Raw genomic sequence first — 24,093 nt, 5'->3', positions numbered from 1 at the left:
TGCCTCTCTCTAACCCCCCACTCCCAGCTCTCAAGAATGCTATTATGAACAATCCAATGTGTACTGATTGTTCAAATTTACACTTGCACGGCCTGAACCTTTGCAAACATGTTTCCGATATCCGTATTTGTCTTCTGGGTCTTGGGCTTAGTAAAAGGGAGGCGTTCGAATTCTACTAAAAGTATCAGCGCCAGTTCTACCACACAACATTTGTCAATCAGGCAGCAGGTTGACTTACCAAAGAACATCTTGATCCATTCCTTGGGAGCAGCTCCTACAGAATCATCCCACAGCGTTGTCAAATACAGAGCCGTCGTGCCGGGGCTGCCCTGAACCTCAAGAGCCGAAGCATTGAAGGTCGGGTTGGCCTTCATGGCGTCTGCAACGCGCGCAGCCCTCGCCTTGGCCGCTGTTTCAATAGTGACATACTTTGACATGGGGTCCTTCGTGACCTTGTTCAAAGCCAATCTCTCTACCATGGTGGCCCAAATCTTGGGATCAAAGTGCTGGGCATCTCCAAAGTAAAAGTCATTGCGCGACAACGATCCGTCAAACTCCATGTAACCATGCTTGGTCACGTCGGCGAGATTGAAGGTGGAAATGTTCCCCGTGGTTGAGAGCTGCATGGCTTGAACCTGCGCAAAGACGTCGTCAAAAGTGTTGGGGGCGTAGTTGTATGCGGCTGCGACGGCGTTTTGAAGAGTTGGCAGGTCGATGTTCTTGCCATTGCGTGGAAGGTAGCCGTGGTTAGCAAGGACGTTGATGCCGGGGCAAGGAGATCGACCTGTAAACGCCCTGTTAGTTTCCAGTATATATAAGATGTAATTGATGCTTCTAGAAACTCACTATCTTGCGGTCCTGCTGGAATCCATTCATGGCCCTTGACGGGGAAGTTGGGCATGGCAAAGCCGGAGGCTAAGCTTCCCAGAGTCGAGATGAAAAATAAGCCACGCATCTTGGTTGATTTAAGTATATGCTGGTTTCTAAGTACAGTTGAGACTGATAGTAGAGCTACTTTGTTTTAACCTTTCCTTTCCATCCGTAAATCGTGGCGTACTTATACATCATCTCGAAGCTGATATCAAATACTTGCTTCTTCAAATATTCCAATTCGGGTTAGCTCGACAAGGCGTATTTGGGGCGCAGGTAAGATGGAAGGTCTGCAGTCCGAAAGTCTGGAGTAGCTACAAGCTGCATTCAGGGGCAGCCAATAGGGGTCTATCCTTTGGAAATCAGCAGGAGCGTATCCCATAGGTGCGGCAAAGCTGTGTTAATTCAGTGGCTCTCTTCAGACTAAACGCTCTGGCTAAGCCGGTTACAGTTAAAATTGGCTGTTTAATCGTCTTGGTGTATTTGAGTTTGGGTTTGGCACAGACGCACTATGCCGGTTGTAATAAGCGAATACGCTGTGGGGCATACGCCTGAAGGAATACGCTCGATGGACCCATCAGGCAGACCATTCGCTATGGTTTATGCGCCTGATGACTTGACATCTAGGTATCATGATGCTATAAGAGAATTAAAATTTTTTATAAATACGATCCTGCGAAGACGAGGATTTGAGGATTTGGAATTGAAAGTTGGCAATATTTGGAATTCATGGTCCTCTGCAATGAAATGACATGTCAACGTTTACATGCCTGTGTAAGCCAAGTCCAAGGCAAATTATTGCAAATACACTAGATGAGCATGAAGTACGCTAGATAGAAATGCAATGCACTAGATAAATGTGTAAGCTTTGTTGATGGAGTTTCCTCCAAGAATCATCAAGCAAAGTCTGCTCAAAACAAGTTGCTCAGTTGTTGGAAGGTATCGCAAACTGTAAACCACACACTCCCGCGCCCGATAACGAAGACACACATATAACATGCATATAACGTGCCATTGTACTCCAATGAAGAGCCATTTTATGTCAAACCTCCCAAGACTGCATGCAAATACGCTGTGGATGAAGACGGCGAGCGTATTTGAAGAGGCGGCTTCGGCCCTAATATGGCAATCCACAACGTTTAGATACCTAGTGAAAAAGTTTCAATGGCAATTTGAACATCTATCCATGTTGATCGCAGATGATTAGATATGTAGCGTTTGGAGTTTGCAAATATTTAAAGTGAAGGGTGCCACTGGAACCTCCATCTTAACAATGTAGAGCAAAACTCCAAGGAACGCGTACCCGAATGAACAGCTCAGTGTTGATATTGGAATTGAGAAGACATTCGCCAGAGCTCTCGATGAGTTGACTGTCCTACAATTTCTCAAGTCAAATACTCAACTGAACAGCGAAGAGGCCTATATTCTTGTCAGACTTCAGCAACTCTACTGCAAACCGCAGACATCATGTCTTCATCTCAACTATACAGCTGACAACTTCTCTGTGCAACATGTTCTGGTCTGCTCAATGCTACCTACAGTCCCTTGGCGTACCGATAGGCTTGGTATACCGATAGGGTTGGTATATCGATAGGCGCTTGATTTGCCGGCAGACACTTAGTTTGCCGACAGGTACTTGATCTACCGATGCGTTGCGACGATAATTACTAATTTAGGAAAAAGGATAGTCAGTATACCGCACGTTCTACGCTCCTCAAGACAAGCATCAGCCCACAGCGAAAACACCCGATGCGTACGAATCAACCATATTCCTAGACTTATAGCGGCCTGAACAACATCACATGTCACATGGCTTGTTCATCCTCACCGCTCAAACTCTTGGCGACTATGCCTGGCTGAGTCGTCCATGGCGAAGACCTTCCAGAAGGAAATGCAGCTTACGCTGTCAGCGATGCAAATATGATCTGCATCAAGCTCAATCTCAGCAAAACGTCAACCTGGTCTAGGCTACGGCTATTGTTCCCGAGAACATCTGACCCCTTGGCAAGTCATTGCGCGGTGAGTTGCATTCGAAGTGGCTCCCTTAATAATACAAGCTCCTAGGAGTGCTAATTGCTACATACTATAGTAGTTGCCACTGATGTGTTGCGAGAGTTAAGCGAATAGCGGGCGTATAAGCGATTAGCGCTCGATCCTTTGCCGACATGGAGATAAAGAGATACGTTTCAGGATATTGAATTCGCGAAGTCCTAATAGGAAGTTCATACCGATGCAAACTTACACATCTCCAGCAAAGCCTTTGAACAATTTTTGAACACTTGGCAACTCGAGCAAGATGTCGGTTAACTCTAGTTTTAAGCATGCGAAACAAGCATGCGAAGCCACGGAAGCTGGCAGGTCTCACGGCTCTCTTATTCATCATTTATTCAAATTCACAATCCATGCCATTACGCGGCGTTACTCCGTGCTTGTCCGGGCTGGTCCGCGGGCATTCCGCTCAACGCGTAATGTCGCTCGACAATTCATCAATCTATCGGGCTCTCGGGCTCTCGAGTCTGCAGGCCTTCCTTCTTAAGCTCAGCCCCAAAGTCTAAACAGACTATGCTTAGGCCCAAACACAGCCGGATTTCAAATTCCAAATAGCCGCCAATTCCAAATTCACTTAGCGGGACTTTTATTGCGGTTTAGCGCATGTCTTTTAAACCGTCTTTAAATATAAAGCACAGTTCTAATGACTCGGGTTACTGTCACCAAGGAGTCAATTCAAAGTTCAACGATTACATACCGCGAAAATGCCCACGCTTCTCACTAGTATTTCGAAAGAATACAAGCACCGCCGTTCACATGAAAAGTCCAGAAAGGGTTGCTTGAGATGCAAGAAACAGAGAAAGAAGGTTAGCTGCATTTAGACAATGTTGAGACACCGAAATAAATGGTCGCTGACCGCCCAAACAGTGCGACGAAGTACTTCCTGTTTGCACACGTTGCAAGAAGCGGAATCACGAGTGTCAATATACCTTCCAAGACGAGCGCTTCAGGCCCAAATCAAAACACATCAGCCCTGACCCGGACTTGCTTGCCCCAGAAATCCCGGGTCTGGGATACTTGAGTCTCATCGAAGCCAGCCCAAAGAGCTTCGAAGCACGCTCCGACGATGCTTGTTCCAGTGTTTCGGGCTTCACTTCCGCATCGCCATACCTTGCTTCAAGAGTTCCGGAAGGGCCGCGGCTATCTCACACTCTCAACTCTGAGGAGCTTGAGTTGTTAAGTCACTACATCACCCATACCAGCCGCGTGATCCCCTATAATTCAGAAGATCTATACGCTCTCCATGTCGGCATTCCGAATCTTGCCTTTGGCAGTAGGCCTGTTATGGAGTCCATATTGGCTTTATCGGCTGTGTGTAAGTGCTACGACATTTTAAAGCACTCGTCGGCGCCTCTGGAGAGATTGGACGAGATACAAAGGCTGCTTGCCCTAGCAGATCAACATCACAGAACGTCACTTCACCAGCTACAGGGCGCTATATATGACGATCTCTGTGATACAGTCTTGGCTAATGCTGCGCTGATGGTGCTGTATGCATTGTCCGATCACACTGTGCGGGTGTTGCTAGCTAAGAAAGCCAAGCGAACCGGGGAAATATTATCAAACGACTTGTTGCCAATGCAGTCACAGTGGATAACTTCAATACGTGCTGCCTCTGTAGCGTATATCGGGCTACTGAACAGCACATACGATGACGCAGGAGACGAATTGCTCAGCCCGACTTTGACTGTGGAACAGGATGGTTCCTCTTGTTCAACCAACTTGCCTGGCGATGATGTTTATTTCCCCGAAGACGGCCCTTCAGAGGAGACGAAGCAATTACTACTCCCAATAGTGTCTGCTACATACAGCGCCGCCTTGGAAAAACTCGACGCTCGAGCGCAGGCCGTCTGCATGGAAGAAAACAACTTATTCGCTCACGATCCAAATGTTCATAATTCCGATCTACAAGTCTGCCTTGCATCTCTCAAGCTTCTAGAGCAACTTTTCGCAAAGGTCTTCTCTCCCTGCCAGTCAAGACCAGAACCACCACAATCATTGTATGCTACATCGGGTTTCTCTCAGTGTGGCAAACTGGACAAAGCCTCTCCATGGTTGAGGAACTATATGGCTTCCGCGACATCCGCCAGGCCATCTAACCTACTGCGACGAATCATCATGTCTTTTGTGAACAAGGTGCCGTTTGAGTTTCTCCAGCTCGTTCAATCAGCCCTGGATTACATGCCAGTGGCGGTAAATCAAGCCAACTCCAATTCTCCCCAGCAAGTTGTACCACTTACTGCAGCGCAGCGGCTGGCTATGAATATCTTTGCCCACTGGCTCGTTCTTGTCATGCTGTTAGATGGCGTGTGGTGGATTGGTAGCATTGGGCAATGGGAGCTGGGACGGATACTGTCATTTGCAGAAACCCAAGATTTGACTCTGGGATCTACAGAGGCGGATGGGACTTGGTGGCCGGAAAGCATGTATGCGGTTCAGAAAGCAATCGCCGAACGTATAGAGTAATTATAATGCCTAGTTCTACGAGGTCACAGAAACGTCTAGAAATTAATAAAGAAACATAATCGTGTCATATTAATAGAGGAAATCTTCCAGCACCCTAACCGTAACTCAACAAGGCAGCCAGTCCACGTAGTAAAATACACAACTGCCAAATAGATTTGAATGTATCAGCAACAGTTGCAACAGCAGAAACAGCAGCAACAGCAGCAACAACCGAGACTTTGTCTGGAGTGCTGGTCGACAGAATTAAGGTTCCAAATGCATGTAACGTTTCCCTACATCTATTACCCCAGCCACTTTATACTACCTTTTGACATCTCCAGTACATATTTCTAAGCAAGGGTAAGCTATATTCTATAATCCCACTTTATCCCCCCCTGTCCGCTCTGTGACCTATCTTGGACACTAAACAGTCATCTCTTTCATCCTTGTTCCCTTCTAACTCAGGCCAGACTAGTTGGATAATCTAGTACACTACCTGCAGCCGGATCCGTCTCAGCAGTCGCTTTGTTACCACCTCTGAATCGAACGCTCATTCGTTGCGGGATAGTTTTGGTATATTTTCCGATAGTGTATCCCCAATCCTGCTCTTCATCTTCTCCTTCCCTTGTCCGCATCTTGTTCATGGTTTTTGAATAGTCTTCGTAAGCATGTTCCCAAGGCGAGACACTATCCGCCATTTCAAATAGTTCTCTGCCAAACTCTTCCATCAATTCCATTACCAAGCCCGAACCTGTATACTGATTCAGAAATGGAAAGTATACATAACGTGCAAAATAATAAACGCACGGACGAAACCGGATTTTGAGTGCCGAATAAATAATTTTGAGGGGTCGTCCGACAGACGAGTAAAGAGTTCTTCGTGAACTGCGTAGAATCGGACTAACGATTTTATTATCCAATGTTTTAGCATTAGTCAACGCAATAACAGTAACCAAAATGGCGATAACCGCAGTAACAGCCATACTGATTAACGTGTGCCTAGAGGGCGTATCGCTCATACTGAACAGACCAGTAGCAAAGCCGATTGGAAGAAAGACGACGGTGACATACGTAAACAGACGAATATCATCTGCACCACGAAGTTCTAGATCGCCACGCATTTTATCCAGATTCGTTGAAAGAGATGCATTGAAAGAGGTGATATTGACGTAGCACCTCTGCAGTTCATGATACTTATGATTATTATTAGCCTGTAGCTTAGAAATGATGGGTCTGTAATCGCGTTCATCGCTCTTAGTCCATCGAGGCTTGTCATGTCCCCGTGCTCTTTCTCGATCGTTCCAAAGTGTTATCTTTGCGAGATTCTCCTGGAGATCGTTTTCAACTATCTGAAGAATATGCTGAAACTTATACCATAGTCGACTGATGGCAACGAATCTCCCATTGTCTATTTTTGTAAAAAGGTCGAATGTATCCAGAAGTGCGGATGCAGGTGGCTGTTGACGAAGGCCCCTGTAGGGGCCTTTGGCGCTATTTTGTATGCTTTTTTTAATCTCTTCGAGAATTTCTTGCGAGTAAAATAGTATTTCCTGTAGCATAGAACCAACGATGAGGAGTTCCAGTACCCGCCGCTGTCTCCATGGATTCGCTTTCGAGATGGCGCCGAAGTGCTTTTCTACTACCTTACGCGGCTCCCATTTTGACTCAGACAACTCTTTTGGGTTGAATTCAAAGAAGTGGCACGTCCAATAGCGATCAAAGTAGTCGCCATCGAATCTGAAACTGATCACAGCTCGACTGATCCGTCTCCCATCTACTAAACGAGGATGCGGGTAGTTAATTTCCTCTAATAGGGGTATTCCAGTAGGCTTGGAAATGTCGCGAGCAAGAATCCTATAAAACGATAAATGAAACTCAGTTACCCATTTGTTTGTTTCAGGCGTAACGTCGTCGAAGAAATATTTATCATATGCCGCGTGCCTGTCAAAGAAGGATGAAATATTAGATTTTTCAGACGAGGCAAGGTAACAAATTAGTGCAGTCGCCAAGTCCGCTTTAAAAAAGTGAAACAGTCTCTTTTTAGAGAGCTCAGGTGTTCGCTTTCCACCAACATACTCGTAAATCTTGGGATTAGAAATGATCAAAGGTTTTGTGTACTCCCTATTGGCAGGGCTACCTCTTGGCACGTCAACAATGTAGCCCATGATTGGACTCTCTGGGTTTAGAAACTTGTTGTCTTGCTTAAGCAGGTCGATTGCATTTGCAATGACATTCCCAACTCTGTGGAATGTCTCTTTTTTGGACATTGCCAAGACTTCATTACCATAAACAACTTCACTCAAGTTGCAATCTCTTGATAAGTTGCAATTGAAGTCGAAGAATTTAGGCTCAGTGTACATCCATTCGTCTGGGAGCTCAACAATATTGTTCTGATCAATGAAAGTCTTGAAGGGAACGCTCTTCTTTATAGCCAGCTTTCCATTGGTGGTAGATAGCCCAGGGCTAAAGAAAGCAGCATTCAGATGCTCGAAAAGTTTATCAAATGCTTGGTTAAACTCCGTGGAGGTTATATATGAAGCTGGTGGTTTTGTAGATTGGGCGTCTGTAGAGGCTTGTATAGTAGAAATGTTTGAATAGCCAGTGTTGTTAGCTTCACTTGTTGATGACGCCTTCGAATATTTCCATAAAATGTATGGCACTTCAAATGTAACGCGCCAATAAGAATCACACATGATGTCCTTCATAAAGATAGCGGGCTCTTTATATCCATCGAGCTGTCCTGGAAAAAGACCATTGAGTGAGGAACTGTTGAGTAGGATTGTTTTTGAATGATGCATCATTTCCGCTGAAGGCTTTGAGTTTATACGGATGCCATTTGAAGACATTATTATTGCAAGGGCAAACTGAAGCGGATGGTCCCATTGGGTGTTTTGGTTATCTTCGTGCTGTGCTTGACAAGCCATAGTATTCGCCCAAACATCAATCTTTTCTGAACTGTTAGACTTCGACGGCGAGAGAGACTCATCAAGTAAGCCCTGATCTAGAGCAGAAAACAGCACAATTTCTTTCTCTCGGATCAAGAATCTAGTCTCGATTGTGTTGCGCGAAATGGCTATCATGCGTTTTTTCAAGACAGGATTCTCTGTAGTAAATCTTTTGATAATATTAGTTCGTATATCGTCCGATGAGTAGCTCATGTTGCGCGGTTTGTGTTTAGCAGCACATGCGCTTGTTTCGATCTGGAGCTCCTGACCAAGGCCAAGATATTCCACTGATTTGGCAGCCCACCAAATAATAGCATGATCAGGGAAATAGAACGAATGTATCGGAGCTTCTTTTCTAGGTCGGGGAAACGCATACAAGCCATGCTTATTTTCCCTATCAAGTGTTTTGACCCAATTTCCGATAATCTTAGTATTCCCTAAGTTTTTTCGCATTTCTTCGAGTGCGTTTTTGTCTTTGGTTATTCGACAGAATTCTGCGACTTTAATGATATGGAATGGAGTTTCCATGAGAGACTTCTGAGGCAGTGACGAGCCATATTTAGCCTCTATTGGTTTACCAGTAGCCCAGTAATGGGATTCAACAATGCCAGCCTTTGCTTTCATCTGGCCAGTTATCCACTTCAAATGCCCTCGACATACTTTCCAGATGCGGGAACGCATCTGACAGTCAAAGCTGTGACAAGTATTATTCGGCGTCAAGTGAGAATTGTGGTTGATGTCGAGTGGCTCATGGAAATGGCGAAATGCTAGAAGCAAGAATTGAAAAGCAGAACTTCTTTTGTTAGTTTCAAAATACATATATAGATATACAATCATGCTGAACTTACAAGCTTGCCTCGTTTGCAACTCTATGACCAGCCATATCACCACATGTAATTGCAATCGGCGGAATTTTATCCTCAGTACTGTCCCTAACAGGGATGCAACAGACAGATAGCATATGTTCCAAATTTCTCTTTAATGCAATGCCAAGGTACCCATCGTCGGGAAAGAGCGGTTTTGCGAATGGAGTTTTAGTGGTTTCAGCGTCTGCTTTCAGTTTTCGTAAAAGTTCCATAGGAGGGCTGGGTGGTAAAATGTCCCTCTCCACTTGGGAAGAAGGGCCAAAATGTAGCGTGTAGACCAAAGTTACCGTCACAGACTCGTTCTTACCGCCGTTCAACACCTGGCTTCCATGGATTATTTTGTATTTAGCGGTATTTCCCTTAGGGCAAACACTCTGAGGGGAGTCGCCTATGAACGGCCATATAGCCAAAACGACGGCATTACCATTGTTCTGCGCTGTCTGATTGGCACCGCCATCTTGTTCTGTTCCAATTTCATGTATTCTGAGTATACAATCTTTTCTCTGAGGCGAGCGGTGCTTATAGGAATTATTGTCAGCTTCCTGCATATTCCAGATACAGCTATTCGAAAAATCGAGGTTTCGAATAAGTAATTCAGCGTTGAAAGCCATTTCCGGTAATGAAGCTGACGATTCGCCGCAAGAGGTAAATGTGTATGTCTGATACACAGCCTTTTGATGAATGAAGTATTGGATTTCGGTACTGAAGTTTCCAGATACAGCTTCGGATTCAAATTTTGGCCAACGGTTGCTGGGAAAGCTTAACTTTGGAATATTATCCCATAGTTCCGACGTATTAAAATTCTCAACCTCCAGTCGCATCCCTTTATCAGGGTGAACAATGTAACTTTGGAGGTGTTCCATGCGCTGTGTAACCAAATATGGTTCGGGAACATCTTTTAGGTCAACACAATAGAACCCAGATGGGTCGTTTCCAAAATATTGAGTTATTTGGAGTAAATGTCCATAAGCGGTGGCCGTCGCTGTAAGACCATTTTCCCCAAAAGAGGCGTAAGTCGGTCGGTGGCGAGCTTTGTCCTGAGTTTCGAAAATCGAGGTAGTGCCTGCGGTAGACATGATGTTTGGAAGCTTTGATGTTGCTTTAAATAATTGTTAATCGTTAATCACATAATCCAACATCTGAGATCACATACCGGTGGTCAAACTATGAGGACGAGTTCAAGTGCATACAACAGACAATGAGTCGATCACAAAGATAGCACTTAAATTTCTACAACTCAGACAGAAGCGTGAGTATGATTTTGTAGTATAATTTTGTTGTTGTCGCTGTTATTGTTGGTGATACGATGACGTTTAGTCCGGAGTATTCTGAAAGAGAAACGATTTGAAATGGTGAGTGAAAAGAAACGAAGGATTTGGAAGCTATATACTACAGCTGGCCGTACACACTACTTCTGTATAGTATTTTAATTTGTCTGGGATTTTGTATATTATATATTACATCGACTGTTACACAAGCCTTCAGATAAGAAACCTTGGGTAGGCTGCGCCAACCTCCTCTTTTTAACCACCATTTTCGGTATCCCGAGCCGCGTTGCGTCTTTTAGTGCGGAATTACTCCATACTCATTACTGATCTAAACAGGGAGGGAGGAAGGAAACAAGGCTGAGGCTGAAAGTCGGCACGCCACCGCCGCAGCCACTGCTATGTGGCACAATCTTACTGGCAGACGTGAGGCATGAAGTAAGCTTCTCACCGGCATTAGACCTATTATCAAGGGCGGAGTAACATGACGCTTTGCCGAACGTTGTTTTTCCTACCTCTCATTTGCCCGAAAATATCTCGAGGACAAGTTTAATACAGCTATGATAGATTTTCTGGCTTCTCTATTGCTAAACATCAAGGCTAAGCACAGATCCTTGGCATGAATGTAATACCTTCCATAGCTCAGAGAAATATACTATAATGATTCTATATTGAGAAGTACCAGTAGCTACACGTATTAAGTGAAGTCGGTTGGGGGACTGTGCACCTCCCCCGGTTCATTTCCCTTTCTGCGGGCTGATTGCATATAAGCGCCAGGATTCGTGAGCAAGCTCTGGAAAGCTACAAAATACGGCAGTGCACATGATTACATGTATGCGGCCTCGTACAGCGATCCTGTAGTCGCCGAACCAATCAAGCCTTGCGACTCATCTAACAGCGGGGAGAGTGGCGGGTTCTTGATTAGGTTGCTTCGTGTGGCCTAGAAAAGGAGTTGGCTATCGGGAGGGATTAGTCGTGGTTTTTGGTTAGGTTCCGATGATCACAAGCTCATCTTATTTAAGCAGTGAGATAACAGGCAATCGCTGAACGTATAAATTAACTGTATCGACTGGCTATCCAACGAGCATATAGTAGCGTCTAGAAAGTAAAGAGGCGGAAAATAAAGGCGAACCTGTCATGATTTTGTATGCGAATAAAAAAAATTTACATAAATTCTAAACGAAGGATGAACTCCACCTATCTTCTTGCTGCTCAGCGGGATTCAACGATTTCCCATCTCTAGCGCACCACCATGGTTGAAAGCCGATCCGTTTTCTTTCATCTTTGATTTCCTTTGGGCTTCTTCTTTATCTCTCCGGTTTTTGGAATCTTTGAAGGTCTCGCGTGCCAGTTGTAGTGTATTGTCGAATTTAAGAAGTAGTTTGCATGCCTTTTCTACAGAATTTGCGAAAACTGAATCTAGAGAAGCTCCTTCTTTTGTAGTAGATGCCTTGGCTGAGGGTTTGTCTGATTCATCCTGTGAAAAAGCCGGGTAATAGATGTAGCGTGCGACAAAATAAATGCACGACAATGAGACTGGAGAAACAATAGAGAAAAAGTCTATGAGTATGTACCGACAAAAATGATAAATAGGTCTCACAATTTTCGAATCCTACAGCTCGTTTAGCAGGGAGGAGAGCTGCGGGTCCTAGTTTGGGTTGCATCGCGCGGCCCGGAAAAGGAGCTGTCCGTCGGGAGAAATCAATCTTGATTATGGACTGGGATCCAATCATCACGATCTTATCTTATTTAATTAGTATAATGTGATATGTCAAGTATGAATTGGTCAGGTGACAACTTGATTGTAACTCTGGGAAGGCCTTATTTACGAAGCGTTGATCCACAGGTGCATATGAACAAGTCCTAGGAGCAGACCAATCACATATTGCCAAGACCATGCCTATGAGGAGCACCTATACTGTAAGTATTTGCGTTGAGGTGGCCCCATGAAAATTGCTCAGTCGCACCGCTACCATTTATGGAAGAACATGCGTTAGCTCATCGGAACGGTGGTGGCCGAAAAGGCTCGGCTGCAGCCGAGTGTGAAATCAGGCTGAGGCTGAGGAGACCCTGGTCGTGATGTACCTTGAAGTCCGAATGTGGGACTATGAGATGCGCGTACTGTAGAGCAGTCTTGTCTACTCTACTCCTTGCCGCGTCTCGCGACGATAATTCGATTGGTTGGTGACATGAGCGTATGTCATCAATGGCTCCATACCAAGCTTCATATCTAGTATACTTGTTCAATGTCCCTCGTTTCGTGATTGTTACCGGCAGTGTCTTGGTCTAATATCCGATACTATACAGCTTGCAAAGCCGTTATTTCATAGTTCCTACGCACATCCGCTGCCAAACACCGAGCGAGGATGTTAATTCAAGGCATGACTAATCCTACATGAGCTTCAGGCTCAATTCGTATATTACACGAATACACAATGTGCTCACTCAGTCTTACGCCTTAATGAATGTGCCACTATGTCTAACCTCTTTAGCAAAAGCATTGGTGAATTCATTGCTGAGTTCTGGTAATTGTTTCCCACTAGACAGGAGCACGTAAAGGCTGGTGAATTATTGATCCCATGTTTTTAATAAGTGGCCCCAGACAAAATTATCGTTTATTGCTGTCCAATTTCTTTGAACTTCTTTCATTTTACCTAATAGAAATTTCCCTTTCAGCGTGTATCATCTTTATCCTGTTCCTTATACATTTATAGCCTGATGCCGACTCTCGTGTAAAACACTTCCTCTTTAGGACGATCCCATTTACTAATACCCATTTACTTGATCAACATCCAAGTCAGATGCTTCAAGCCACCTCACACAGCGACTGCAAACGATACCGCGGAGTCGCAGTGTGAAAGTGAACAAACCCCTTGGCAAACGCCTTAAAGTTGTCCTGATACTCGGGCGCATGAGCAAGCGCAGCAAGAACACGTTCGCCAGCTTCTACACCCTCGTCGGCCACCTTTTGCAAGGCCGTCAAGATATCGCACTGTTCCCTCTGGGCCCGCTGGTCAATGTAGTTGCCCGTCTCCTCCGCCAGCATCTCCTTGTAAAAGGAGAGAACGTCGTTGACAATGTTGGTAAAGACAACGACGTCTGGGATGACTTGCGCGTATTTGTCAAGGCCACCTTTGGGGAGCTGTGCATCTGTGGCGCATCCAACTACTAACAACGAATACATGGGTGATAACCCGGTCTTGAAGCGCAGCCAGTCTGGGTACTTGGGAGCATCAGGTTTTACGTCTTGGCCAGCCGTCAACCCCTCGATACCGACGCCATTGCAAAAATCGTAGACAGCCGTGACGCTCATGCTAGCAACGGTAGGATGGAGCTTCTTCCACATTGTTGGCATAATCTCGTGGACGTACCACTCGAGAACTGGATCTCCAAGCGGCTGGCCTGTGCTGAGATTGAGCTGTAGGTTCCGTATCGTATCCGGCTTGTTATCGAGCAAGTCGTCCGCGTGGAAGAAGAAGATAGTTGAGTGTGCCACCAAGACTTGGTGCTCGAGAGGATGTGTCGTGGCAAAGTCGACCGCCGCGTAGCACGACATTTTGAGGTGGTCTTTGTAGTTGAGCAGATCGATTTTGTCTCGAAGACTTGATGTTTTCAAATCCGCCATGACGGCTTCGTATAGCTCGGTAATAGGTGATGGGGTGAAGGCATCTTTGTCCATCTTGCCGCCATTTGTGATCTTATCAACAAAAGTTACCAGGGTATCACGAATGATGGCAGCCGACTTCTGGTTACTTTATTAGAATCGCTCATACGGGTGGGCTAAAGGATGTGTAACCTACCTCTGGAACAGTTAACATCTTGACGAATGTGGGGAACTTGAAAGCTAATGTTTATTATTGACGAACATGAAATCACGGTTTGACCTAGCTTATTATATACTCGTCCATTGCTACGATATCTCCGTATCATCGCTGAATCTCCGTGCCCTGCCCCTGACTCCCCATGATTACTCACGGCAAATACTTGTAGGAATACGGATACGCTCAGGGGAAATGGTACGATTTCAGAAACAAGCTACAGAATAGCCCTGCTGTACCTTGCAGAGATACTGCATAGTGTGCTACTAGTTGAATTACAAGCATACGGGTAGGGCAGCTCGACGAGTGGCGCGTCTCGCCATAATCAAGTTAGACCTGGCATGTGAGAGCGGAGTTCTCGTGGGCAAGGGGGGATCACGAAGAAACCACCGTTGTTTGCTCTCTAGCATATACCAGGGAGAAATCAGAGCTACGGTGACGGGTTGGCGGCACTCTCTTCCGCTCAATGGAAGACTAACGATAGTAGGATGAATGATCGTCATATCCGGGACGGCAGCTAAGGGAACTTGAAATTACTAGTAATAGTCAATGCCGCGTGTGGAGTACGTACGAGTGTAACGGGATTTGCACTACTGAATATACTAAGAAGCTCTATTCCATAACTGCTTAGTTGTGACGATCTATCTTGGCAAGACCAAGTGTTTCGAAACTACTACTATAAGGGTATGTGAACAGTCGCGAGCACTTTTAAGGCAGAAAGGGATTCTAAAGTCGGCCTATGAGTTTTACAAATACTGTAACAAGCAAAGGGGAAACAATAACGAGCTGTCACTTACTCGGATTTGAACTGCCGGAACCCTTGCGCTTATCCATCAGGAACCAACCGCGATAGCCGAATTCTTCTCCAGCTTTTCCTAATAACGTACATATATAGCTTCCCAGTTTAGTGTAGCGTAGATAATATTTACTTAGGCGAATTTCGCAATGTGGAAACACTGCTAGCTTAGCGTTAAAGTTGGGATCTTTGCCAATAGAATAGCTATCCCTGACCTTGGGAAGGGAAGATAACGAGGAACCTGGCCGAAATGGTCGGAGCAGGATTAACTATTTCGACATGAGGGGCCGCTGGCAAATGGAGGAATACTATTTGTTGTATGCAAAGCTGTTTTGACAGTCAAGCAACTTCCGTCAGACTCAAGTTCTTTATCCGTCCTATTGACTACAGTCGTAAAGACTAGGACTGGCACTATGAGGCGTCGTCGTTTTGGCGTTGCCTCTGATAAGTAAGTATCGGAGCTAGCAAAGGAGTTCCAGGCAGCAGGCAAACAATAGTCTCATACATTAACATTCCGGAGAAAAATCTGCTCATGGAGTTGAAACTTGGTCGCAGGGTCCTATCGTCATCGCACCATCAAAACTTTTTGCCGCGTCAGGGGTACCATGCCGAAGCCCCATTAAAATCTAACGTTTTTTCTTCCTCATTTGGGAAAGTGTAGAGAGACCTGCGCGGAATCTGAGTAAATCGCGGATCAATGCTCCGTAGGATCGGAAAAGGTATATTTGGCACTCTCCGTCGCCGACACACCTACCATACGACCGCAGATGAGTCATTTGTCAGAGCATGGTTTCTCCAGAGTACGTGGCTTTGATAGACAAATTACTGTATGAGTATATCGATCATCAAACACTTTCAGTAAGACCTACAAATTTAAGAAGGAGACTCACAATTCGGAAAACTCACTGGAAACAGCAGGTTGTCGACATCCTTGTTCAACTTGTACACTAGCGCTGTCTGTATAAAGGGGTCTCCGATGCTCATCCGCCCACATTCCGAAGTAGCCGGCCACGGCCCGAGGGTCTAGACTTACCTGACGCTGCTGTAAGAGGCCGCACGGTTGAGTTCCTATTGGAGGGAGAATCTCCGCCGCTGTTGAACCCAATGGCGATGAGACAAGAGACAAGAGCTCGATGATGACTTACTGTTATTGGGGCATGCAAGGGCCCCGACCACATACGTTTTTAGGAAAGTAATGGGCTTACTGTAAGGTAGGGTTACATGTTAAAATGGCGAATAATCAGTTTACGCGTCGCAGGGTGGAGATATCTCTCTACTCTCCTTCTCTCCACAGGATCATTACTATGTATACCAGATCAGGAAGCAGGCGTAACTGTTTACCCAGTTCCAAGAGTTTAATTGACATAGTTCTTACTGCTTAAACCAAGTATGGGAGGTTATTTCTACTCTATCTTTAAATTATAATCATAACGTAATCTGCCATCCCTGCAAGCTCAAATGATTGTCTGAGAGATACTGTATACCGTAATCCCTCGGGTATGTTAACTCCCGACTTCAACTAATAAGTCGCCTCATTGAATGCTCTTTATTTCACTAACGCATAATAAGAATTGGAGAGACTTTCATAGAGTATTGTAGTCGAAATTCGCGAGAGAATGAGGCAATCTTGCATCCAATTTGTCTTGCCCCAGCCGCTCTTAGCTTGGCCATCCGCGGTATCAAGAGCCAATAATATGGGTAGGGCTTGTTTCCTATCTCCCTGTCTCAAAACAGTACGTACCTGAACTGAATTCTGAATGAAGTCAGATTATCAAAATGCTGTGGGGATGGGGAGTAGACTATTGCCCAGTAGTATTTTATGTTCTTGCTGAGTAATGAGTATGACATTGGGGTAGAGTAAAAATGCTGTGAAACAGATGCAGTATTCGTTAGAGCACATCTATGCCGTCAGTACAGCAAGATTAAGCAGTTACCAAGTAATCGATTAGCTTTTATCTACGAATCATGCTACTCCATGCAACACACGACGCTCGCCTCGAACATTTGTTTCACAACCTTTACGCTTTCGTTTAGCTGGATCCCAAGCACATCCTAAGAAGCAACGGTTATCCACATCTATCACAACGCCGTCTAACAATGCATTTGAGAAGGGTATTTGCTCAAGAATGTCCTAGCCAGCTTATTTCCAGCGATACACTCTCGTCAGCTTTGTATTTCTCAATATGAATGAGCCAGAGACTGTCTTTTGTCATTTACATCTTATGCCTAGCGCTAGCTCAGACCAAACTTCACACAAGATCTATCGCAACCTCCCATCTTCCACATCACCAATCCAAGTACCCACCAATATAGCACAAGTCATAACTGAGCATGATATCCCATAACATAACCCTATACAAATACTCTTACAATGCCGCCATCCCACCAAGTTTGCGTACGTATGTATACATGTATATACCATCCCAATACCGCCCGCCCATGCCAAAACATATATGCCACATCTTTCATCTCCATGCTTTATATCCCTTCTCATCCATCATCCAAACAGACAGAGTTCAGCCCCTCTTCCCCAACTTCCACCCATCAATCCGATCCTGAATCTGATCCCACGTCATCGCATGCGTCGTCACCCCATACGCCTGCGCCTCCTGCACCACCACCGTCGGCGCACCGCTCCCCCCTCCAACATTTCTCACCGCGCCGCCCATCACCATGCCCGCCACGCGCTGCAGGTCCTTGACCGTCAAGTTCTCGATCCGCCGGCACATCTCCCTCACGGGAATCTTGCGCCGGTGCACCTGCACCGACCGGCCCAGGTCCTCCAGCTCGACCATGCGGCTCTCTAGGTTCATCAGCAGCGACGACCGCAGCTGGTTCTTGGCGCGTGCCACCTCGCCCTCCTGCAGCTTCGAGATGCCTCGTTCGAGCGTCAGCGCGCGCAGCTCCTGGCACATAACGTCCAGCATGGCCGACGTGTGGCCCGGGAGACAGGATGCCGCAATGCCAAACAGGCCCGAGTCGGTGTAGGAGTGGTTGAAGGCGACGCACGATTCCACCCAGCCATGCTGGTTGAGCACGTTGGTGTACAGGCGAGAGTACATGCCCTTGCCTGGTCCGCCGGCAGAAAAGGATCCTCCGCCACCGAGCAGCGTCTGCAGCGTCGCCAGCGCATAGATGTCGTCTGAAGCAACAGGCAGTCCCTCAAACGCAAGATGAATGTGTGTAAAGTTTGTGCCGGTAAGAGAAGGCGGCTGAGGAGGGAGAGAGAGGAAGCCGCCAGTGTACCGAGAAGGTTGGTTGATGTCGATTTCTGAAGGAGAGGAGAGAACAGAGGCGTTGCGGGGCGTAGACGTGGAGATGTTCTTGAAGAGGGGAATCTTGGACATTAATCGTGACGAAGAGTTTGATGATGAGGATGAGGAAGACGATGCTGATGTGTCGCTAGCAAGAGAGCTCACGCTTGTTTCTGAGCCTGTCCTCGGCAAGGCATTCATACCTCCAAAGTGCTCTTCTGCCAACTTCACAGCAGTGCCGTGATCCACCCCCGCAAACGCCAGCACCATTCTCTCCGGACGGTAAAACAGATCCCTATACAGCTTCACCGTATCCCTATCAATGCTCTCCAGCCTCTCCTCCGGACACAGCAACGGGTTCCCCAGCGTATTATCCTTAAACGCAGCCGTGTGCACCAGCTCCGGCAGAATCAACTCGGGCTTACTCCAAATCTCCGCAATCTCATACCGCGCCGTCTCAATCTGCTCGGCCACCTCCTCCTCCGTGATGTTCGGGTCGCGAATCGTCTCCGCCAGCAGCGCAACAGTCTCCGGCACCGCGCTGTTGAACGTGGCCGCCTGGTACATCATGCTCTCCCGTGAAGATGCGCACTGGATGTTTCCGCCGAGGGTTTCCACGCGGCCGAGCATTTCGTCCGCAGAGTGCTTCGAGGTGGATTTGAAGGCCAATCGATCCATGATGTGGGATACGCCTCGCAGGGAGTCATTTTCGAATCGGGACCCAGCTTCAACGTATACTCCGACTCCGGAAAACGAGCCCGGCAGAGCTTCTGAAGCAACCCGCAGTCCATTCGGTAGCGTTGTGATTTCGTCCAATTCTGTAGGTTCCTACACCAGAAATCCCAAAATTAGTTTTCAATCATCGAGTATCATAAACATCAAAACTCACCTTTGGTATCCCCTCCACAGCCACCGTCGCCAAAGACCGTCTCGGCACCTTAGTCTTGAGACCACCAAAGCTATGCCCACTCAGCAACCTCGAAGTTCCATGGGCCTTTGCCGCCCGCGGCTGCAACCGAGCCGCAAATTGTCGCAGCATTGTGTATATTCCCCTACGCGCCTATTGTGAAAGAAAACGATAGAGAGTGAGGGGTGTCGCTGAAAGAAGAAAGAAAAGGCGACGTAAAGCCGAAGCAAAGTTGCAAGTTCGCCGGAATTGGTGGTTGACGGCGGGCACACCAGGAAAATTGTGGTGCCGTCACTTTTTCTCTCGGCGATAGGTCGGATCATCGCGGCGCCGGAGCTCCGACCGGGACGGACGGCGGCGAATGAATGCTGGGCATTTGAATGCTCTCAGCAGAGCATTGTAGAGTATTTGCATTTCCAATGCATTTGCTTATCGGTTTCATAAAGCAAAATGCAACATTACTCATGAATCACGCTATACAATTTGTCAAGCCTTATTCAATCCCATCATCAAGTGAATCAAATGCTAGTCAACACCGACCGCCACTCTTAACCTCAACGCCCCAGACCCTTCATTTCCGACAAACCTGCTCAAAAAAGCCCGCCAAGTAACCATCCAATAACAAAAAAAAGAACGCTCCCTTGCATTTGAAATTCTTTCTAAAAGTTCCGGTACGTGCAAGGTACCTGCAAAGCCCTCTTTCTCACACGCCCCCCTCCAATCAAAGTTCCAGCCGCCAATAGCCTTCCAGACTGACATCATCTCACAGCTCCGGTTTTGGTTCTCATCACAAGAGCAGTGACCAAAAAAAAAAAGGCCGAGACAATGCCATGAATTCCATTTTTTTTCCTTCACCGCAAGAACGAAGCCGCTCAAATGCCACTTGTTGCCATCGTTTGTATAATCCTAAGCTTGTTTAGCTTACAACGCCCCCTTCAAGCAGCGTAAAGGATAATCCCAGCTGTGATATGCCGCGATGAATCAAAGTCAAGGTATGTGCTCCCTATCAGTAAATACCGCGAAGGGCAACAAAAGGCACAGCGATCTAGACCAGCCGCAGTCATTCAGAAACACCCAAAAACGCCCAGAGAAACACAAAATAAGTATTTAAAGACATCTCTGAGAGAAGAGAATATAAAGGGAAATCACAATTGTAGCTTCTAGCCATAAACCCGCGCTAAGTTTGCTCAATGCTTTAACAAAATAAAAACAAGAGGACGCTTTCCTCTCCATTCCTCCCTTCTCACCCTTTCCTTTCCTTATATACCCTTTCCCTTTCCCGTTTCGCTTCGTTCTTCATACTCCCGAAAGATATTTGTTTTCGCGGATCGAAAAGTGAAGAAGCAAAGCCATCAAATGCTTGATTCCTGACGCCATACGCCAGAGAAAAAGTAAAAAAAAAGAAAAAAAAGAAAAAAGAGAACAACCTGCAAAGCATATATGCCGCCATGGTTTATGGAGAATTCGCGCCACACTCCATACTATAAAGAACGCACGTAAAAGGGAAAAGAAGGAAAAAGAAAAGATTGGAAGAATTAAGACCACCGGAAACAAAGAGAGCCAGACCAATACACACAATGTCCAAGTTCCCGGTTATGACGCAATATGGGCGTTGAGCTTGCCCCCTCCCAAATGCCAATGCCAGTAGTAGTAGCAGAGAATTAACATGAGACACAAAGTCGAAAACCCAGTTATTAGCCCCCAAAGTTTGAAGCGCCTCTTTGCCCCATATACAGCGAAAAAAAAAAAGAGTAGACTGATGCTCGACACGGTACTTTTATTATGTATTGTTTCTTGCCCTTTTTTTTTTTCTTTCTTTTTTTGGTTTAGTTTAAACTCGAAGCTGGGGCCTCTGCTATCGGCTGGCAGCATCGTCGCTAGACTCATGTGTGGTGGTGTCAGCCTCTGCCGCCGAATCGAGGCTCGTCATCTCAGCCGTGCCGTTGGCCGGTTGTCGGCCTGCTCTGCCGTCAAAGACCCATGGCCCAGCATTGTTTCTCGGTGTGATGATTCCCTCTGCCCCGCCGCTTGGTGGCGACGGAGTTCCGCTATCTCGCAAATGACTAGCCCGTCCAGCACCCCTAATAGGCAACGGCTCGGAGGTGGCATGTAGTGCCGTCGGGCTGCTTGTGGGACTGGCGGCCGAAGTGATGTTGACGGTCACGTCCATGGCATCTGTTTCCTGCACCGTCGCCTCTACTGGATCGTCTATCGGTGAGGCGAAAGGGGATGCGGCTTCTTCTTCAATATCGGGAACAGTTGCATGGACAATCGTAGCGAGCACCGGCTGCTCGGGCTGCTCGGGCTCCTCAAAGTCATCCATGTTCTGCCACTCTTCTGTGGGTTCCTCGACATCGGCTTCCAGGTCGGCACCTGCGCGGCAATTGGGGCAGATGAAGATGGGATATTGAGGTGATGTGAGTAAGGCACGCACGCACTTGAAGTGCCACGTATGAGAGCAGGGAGCGACGAATAGAGATTGGCAGGGCTGTTAATAATTTTATCAGTAAAATTTCCTGAGAGCAGCAGAGGAGCCTTTGCTTACCGCAATCGAATTGAGGCAAATGGAGCAGTCCTGAGAGCTGGAGCCTGACGCTGAAGCTCCTCCATTTGATGCCATGGTGCGTAGTCGCTTGTGGGCAGCCATGCTAGTAAATCGTTAGCCAAAGGACAGCAAACATGCAAATGCAATGAAAAGCAAGAATGAGAAACACTTACTTGAACGTATTCGGCTTGGTCTGCCACCCGCGGTTCAGCTCCAGTCTCATCTTGACACAGCGGAAAATCATCTCCTCGCCGCCCTTGAAGTCAATGCCTAGCTGGACGATGTCTCCGTCATTGACAGGAAATGCCTTGCTCTCCTGCGAAGGCGGGCTGAGTCTGATGTGGTTAAGAAAGGTGCCAGACGAGCTCTTGACGTCCTTGATGAACCATTTCCCATTCTCGTACCAGAACTCGCAGTGTCGTCGACTGACGACCTTGCTCTTGAAGCCTACTGGCGCCGCAGAAGCTTGGTTGCCGGCCACACTGGCTAGAGCATGGTTATCACGCTCCGAGTATCGCCCAACGCGGATGACTTCGGTGCCGTTGGAGAGCGTTCTGGAGATGGGCGGGAATGACAGCGAGGGTCTGGCGGAACGAGGGTCGTAGTACGCGGAGAAGCGAATGGACGGCTGGATGTCAGCAGAGCCAGAACCGGTTTCGTTGCCTCTCGCCATTGCTGCGTGCTCGTCGGCGGGAGTCTCTGCGGGAGATGAAGCGGAGGATGAAGAAGAAGAGTCCCCCTGAGCGGCAGTAGGGGAAGAGGGGGGCCGACGAGGAGTTGGCGGCTCTTGTCTGCGATGCCCTGGCCGCTTCGGGAGATGTAGCCACCAAAGTTAAACGGTTGGGGCCGGCGTTTGTGGTGGTGGTGGTGGTTGTAGTTGTCGTCGTCGTGGCGCCTGGCGAGTAGCTCACAGACCGGGTCAGGCCGTTGCCAGACTGGCTTGTCGCGGGCGAGCTGCCGCCGCTGCTGCTGTTGTTGGCGGCGTGATGGCTGTTGTCACGCGACAGGAGGTGGTTGTGGGTGTAGTTGCGCAGGATGCTCAGGCCGCGCAGACGGCTGGTTCTGGAAGGCGAGGGCGAAACCGTCGACGTCGCTAAGCCGGGCGGCGTTGGTGATACCGGCTGTGAAAACATTTCCTTAGGGGAGTGACCGTCAAAGGGCCCTATTGTTTTTTTTTTTTCGGGGGGGCGCCTTTCAGTGGAGATGGCGCTGTTGCGGCCTGCTGTAAATGAAGAATTGAGACACTGACAGCCACCAAAGCGGGTTGCGGAATAGTGGCTTGGGCCAGTATAAGTTGAAAGGCGTCAGCAGGGGGGAAGGTGTGGAAAAAAGCTTCAGGCCGAGCTTGGAGTGTGATGTAAGTATTTCCACACAGGAAAGAGGGGCAGAAAATCGACGATAGGAGGGAGAAAAAAAGGCTCTTTCGCGTCTGCGCAACAGTGACTCGGCTCTTTGCTCCTTTATTTGCAGGAATTGCAGTCTCGCGCGGTGGACGGGTTGTCCAGGCAGCGTCGTAATATAATGGCACGAGTCGCCAGGTTCCAAGGTAGATTTCCCGGTATTATAGTGGAGTGAGGCGGGCGGAAGAAGCGCAGCGAGCCGAAAGAGGCACAAGTCCGGAGGAGACCCTGGCAGCGTAGCAGATGAGGAGGAGCAGAGCAAAAGCAGAGCAAAAGCAGAGCAAAAGGCGAGGCCAGAAGGTTTACAAAAGCCCGGCGGAGGTGACTTTTGGCAGGATGTGTCGAGACAAGATGCTCTCGGCTCCAATATGCGACGTCTGGGGTTTAAGGCCAATTCGCTTTGTCGGGGCAGCGCATCGATTGCATCACGCAACGGACGAGGTTCTGAGTTGGGTGACGGATGGCGAGAGGCTGGCCTGGCGCGTGAGCGTTGTGGGAATTAAAAGCGGGAGTCGGCGCTGGAGGAAGAGGCGGCGTCGAATTGGGCCTGGATCTGTCTGTCTGTACGCGGGCAACTTGACGTGCACCCGAAATGCGGGGTGTGCTGGTATTTCAAGAGCTGCAGATTCGATGCTGAAGTGAAGCAGGACTGATAAGAAGAGAAGAGAGAAGAGAGAGAGAGAGAACAGGTGAAGTCTCAGCGAGACGAAAAAATGCCCATGTGAGGATGATATATTAAGCCAAAGACGTCAGTGCTGGCCAAGGCCGTGTACAAGTACAATTATTTGGAGCCAGCCAGAGGGCACCGCTACAAGAGCAGTACCGCAGACTACAAGTGATGCGCGCAAACGTCACTGCTTCTGGACCTTGCCCAGCGCGATCCTCAGGTACCGCCCCTGGTACAGTCCGTGTACTGCGACAAGCCCAGGCTGC

The 24,093-nt window shown here is 47.4% G+C and overlaps 7 protein-coding genes across 7 annotated transcripts; 1 reads left to right on the top strand and 6 right to left on the bottom strand.

Moving 5' to 3' along the window:
• On the bottom strand, positions 1-955 carry TrAtP1_009602 (uncharacterized protein; the record flags this gene model as incomplete). The annotated part of the gene is made up of 3 exons (XM_014091310.2): positions 1-172; positions 239-784; positions 847-955. The coding sequence occupies 3 exons, from the start codon at positions 953-955 to the stop codon at positions 78-80; spliced, it is 750 nt and encodes a 249-aa protein (XP_013946785.1). The 3' UTR covers positions 1-77.
• Positions 956-3,492: 2,537 nt separating this feature from the next.
• Positions 3,493-5,452, top strand: TrAtP1_009601 (uncharacterized protein). Its single transcript, XM_014091311.2, has 2 exons — positions 3,493-3,725; positions 3,787-5,452. The coding sequence occupies exons 1-2, from the start codon at positions 3,624-3,626 to the stop codon at positions 5,383-5,385; spliced, it is 1,701 nt and encodes a 566-aa protein (XP_013946786.1). The 5' UTR covers positions 3,493-3,623; the 3' UTR covers positions 5,386-5,452.
• Positions 5,453-5,825: 373 nt separating this feature from the next.
• TrAtP1_009600 (uncharacterized protein) lies at positions 5,826-10,251 on the bottom strand (the record flags this gene model as incomplete). The annotated part of the gene is made up of 4 exons (XM_066114358.1): positions 5,826-6,115; positions 6,172-6,264; positions 6,350-9,102; positions 9,158-10,251. 4 exons carry the CDS (start codon positions 10,249-10,251, stop codon positions 5,826-5,828), a joined length of 4,230 nt encoding a protein of 1,409 aa, XP_065970454.1.
• Positions 10,252-12,942: 2,691 nt separating this feature from the next.
• Positions 12,943-14,364, bottom strand: TrAtP1_009599 (uncharacterized protein). The gene is made up of 2 exons (XM_014091313.2): positions 14,241-14,364; positions 12,943-14,185 (listed from the first exon to the last, which is right to left on the bottom strand). The coding sequence occupies exons 1-2, from the start codon at positions 14,256-14,258 to the stop codon at positions 13,247-13,249; spliced, it is 957 nt and encodes a 318-aa protein (XP_013946788.2). The 5' UTR covers positions 14,259-14,364; the 3' UTR covers positions 12,943-13,246.
• A 570-nt stretch (positions 14,365-14,934) lies between these two features.
• TrAtP1_009598 (uncharacterized protein) lies at positions 14,935-15,588 on the bottom strand (the record flags this gene model as incomplete). Its single annotated transcript, XM_066114357.1, has 6 exons — positions 14,935-14,984; positions 15,056-15,133; positions 15,188-15,217; positions 15,270-15,362; positions 15,443-15,495; positions 15,560-15,588. The coding sequence occupies 6 exons, from the start codon at positions 15,586-15,588 to the stop codon at positions 14,935-14,937; spliced, it is 333 nt and encodes a 110-aa protein (XP_065970453.1).
• Positions 15,589-17,172: 1,584 nt separating this feature from the next.
• Positions 17,173-19,666, bottom strand: TrAtP1_009597 (uncharacterized protein). Its single transcript, XM_066114356.1, has 2 exons — positions 19,198-19,666; positions 17,173-19,136 (listed from the first exon to the last, which is right to left on the bottom strand). Exons 1-2 carry the CDS (start codon positions 19,345-19,347, stop codon positions 17,571-17,573), a joined length of 1,716 nt encoding a protein of 571 aa, XP_065970452.1. The 5' UTR covers positions 19,348-19,666; the 3' UTR covers positions 17,173-17,570.
• Positions 19,667-21,070: 1,404 nt separating this feature from the next.
• Positions 21,071-22,433, bottom strand: TrAtP1_009596 (uncharacterized protein; the record flags this gene model as incomplete). Its single annotated transcript, XM_014091316.2, has 3 exons — positions 21,071-21,703; positions 21,761-21,863; positions 21,934-22,433. The coding sequence occupies 3 exons, from the start codon at positions 22,431-22,433 to the stop codon at positions 21,071-21,073; spliced, it is 1,236 nt and encodes a 411-aa protein (XP_013946791.2).
• Positions 22,434-24,093: the final 1,660 nt, after the last annotated feature.

This window comes from Trichoderma atroviride, chromosome 5 (assembly GCF_020647795.1).
Source record: "Trichoderma atroviride chromosome 5, complete sequence".
Taxonomy (NCBI): domain Eukaryota; kingdom Fungi; phylum Ascomycota; class Sordariomycetes; order Hypocreales; family Hypocreaceae; genus Trichoderma; species Trichoderma atroviride.
This window is presented reverse-complemented; position numbering and strand designations above follow the sequence as displayed.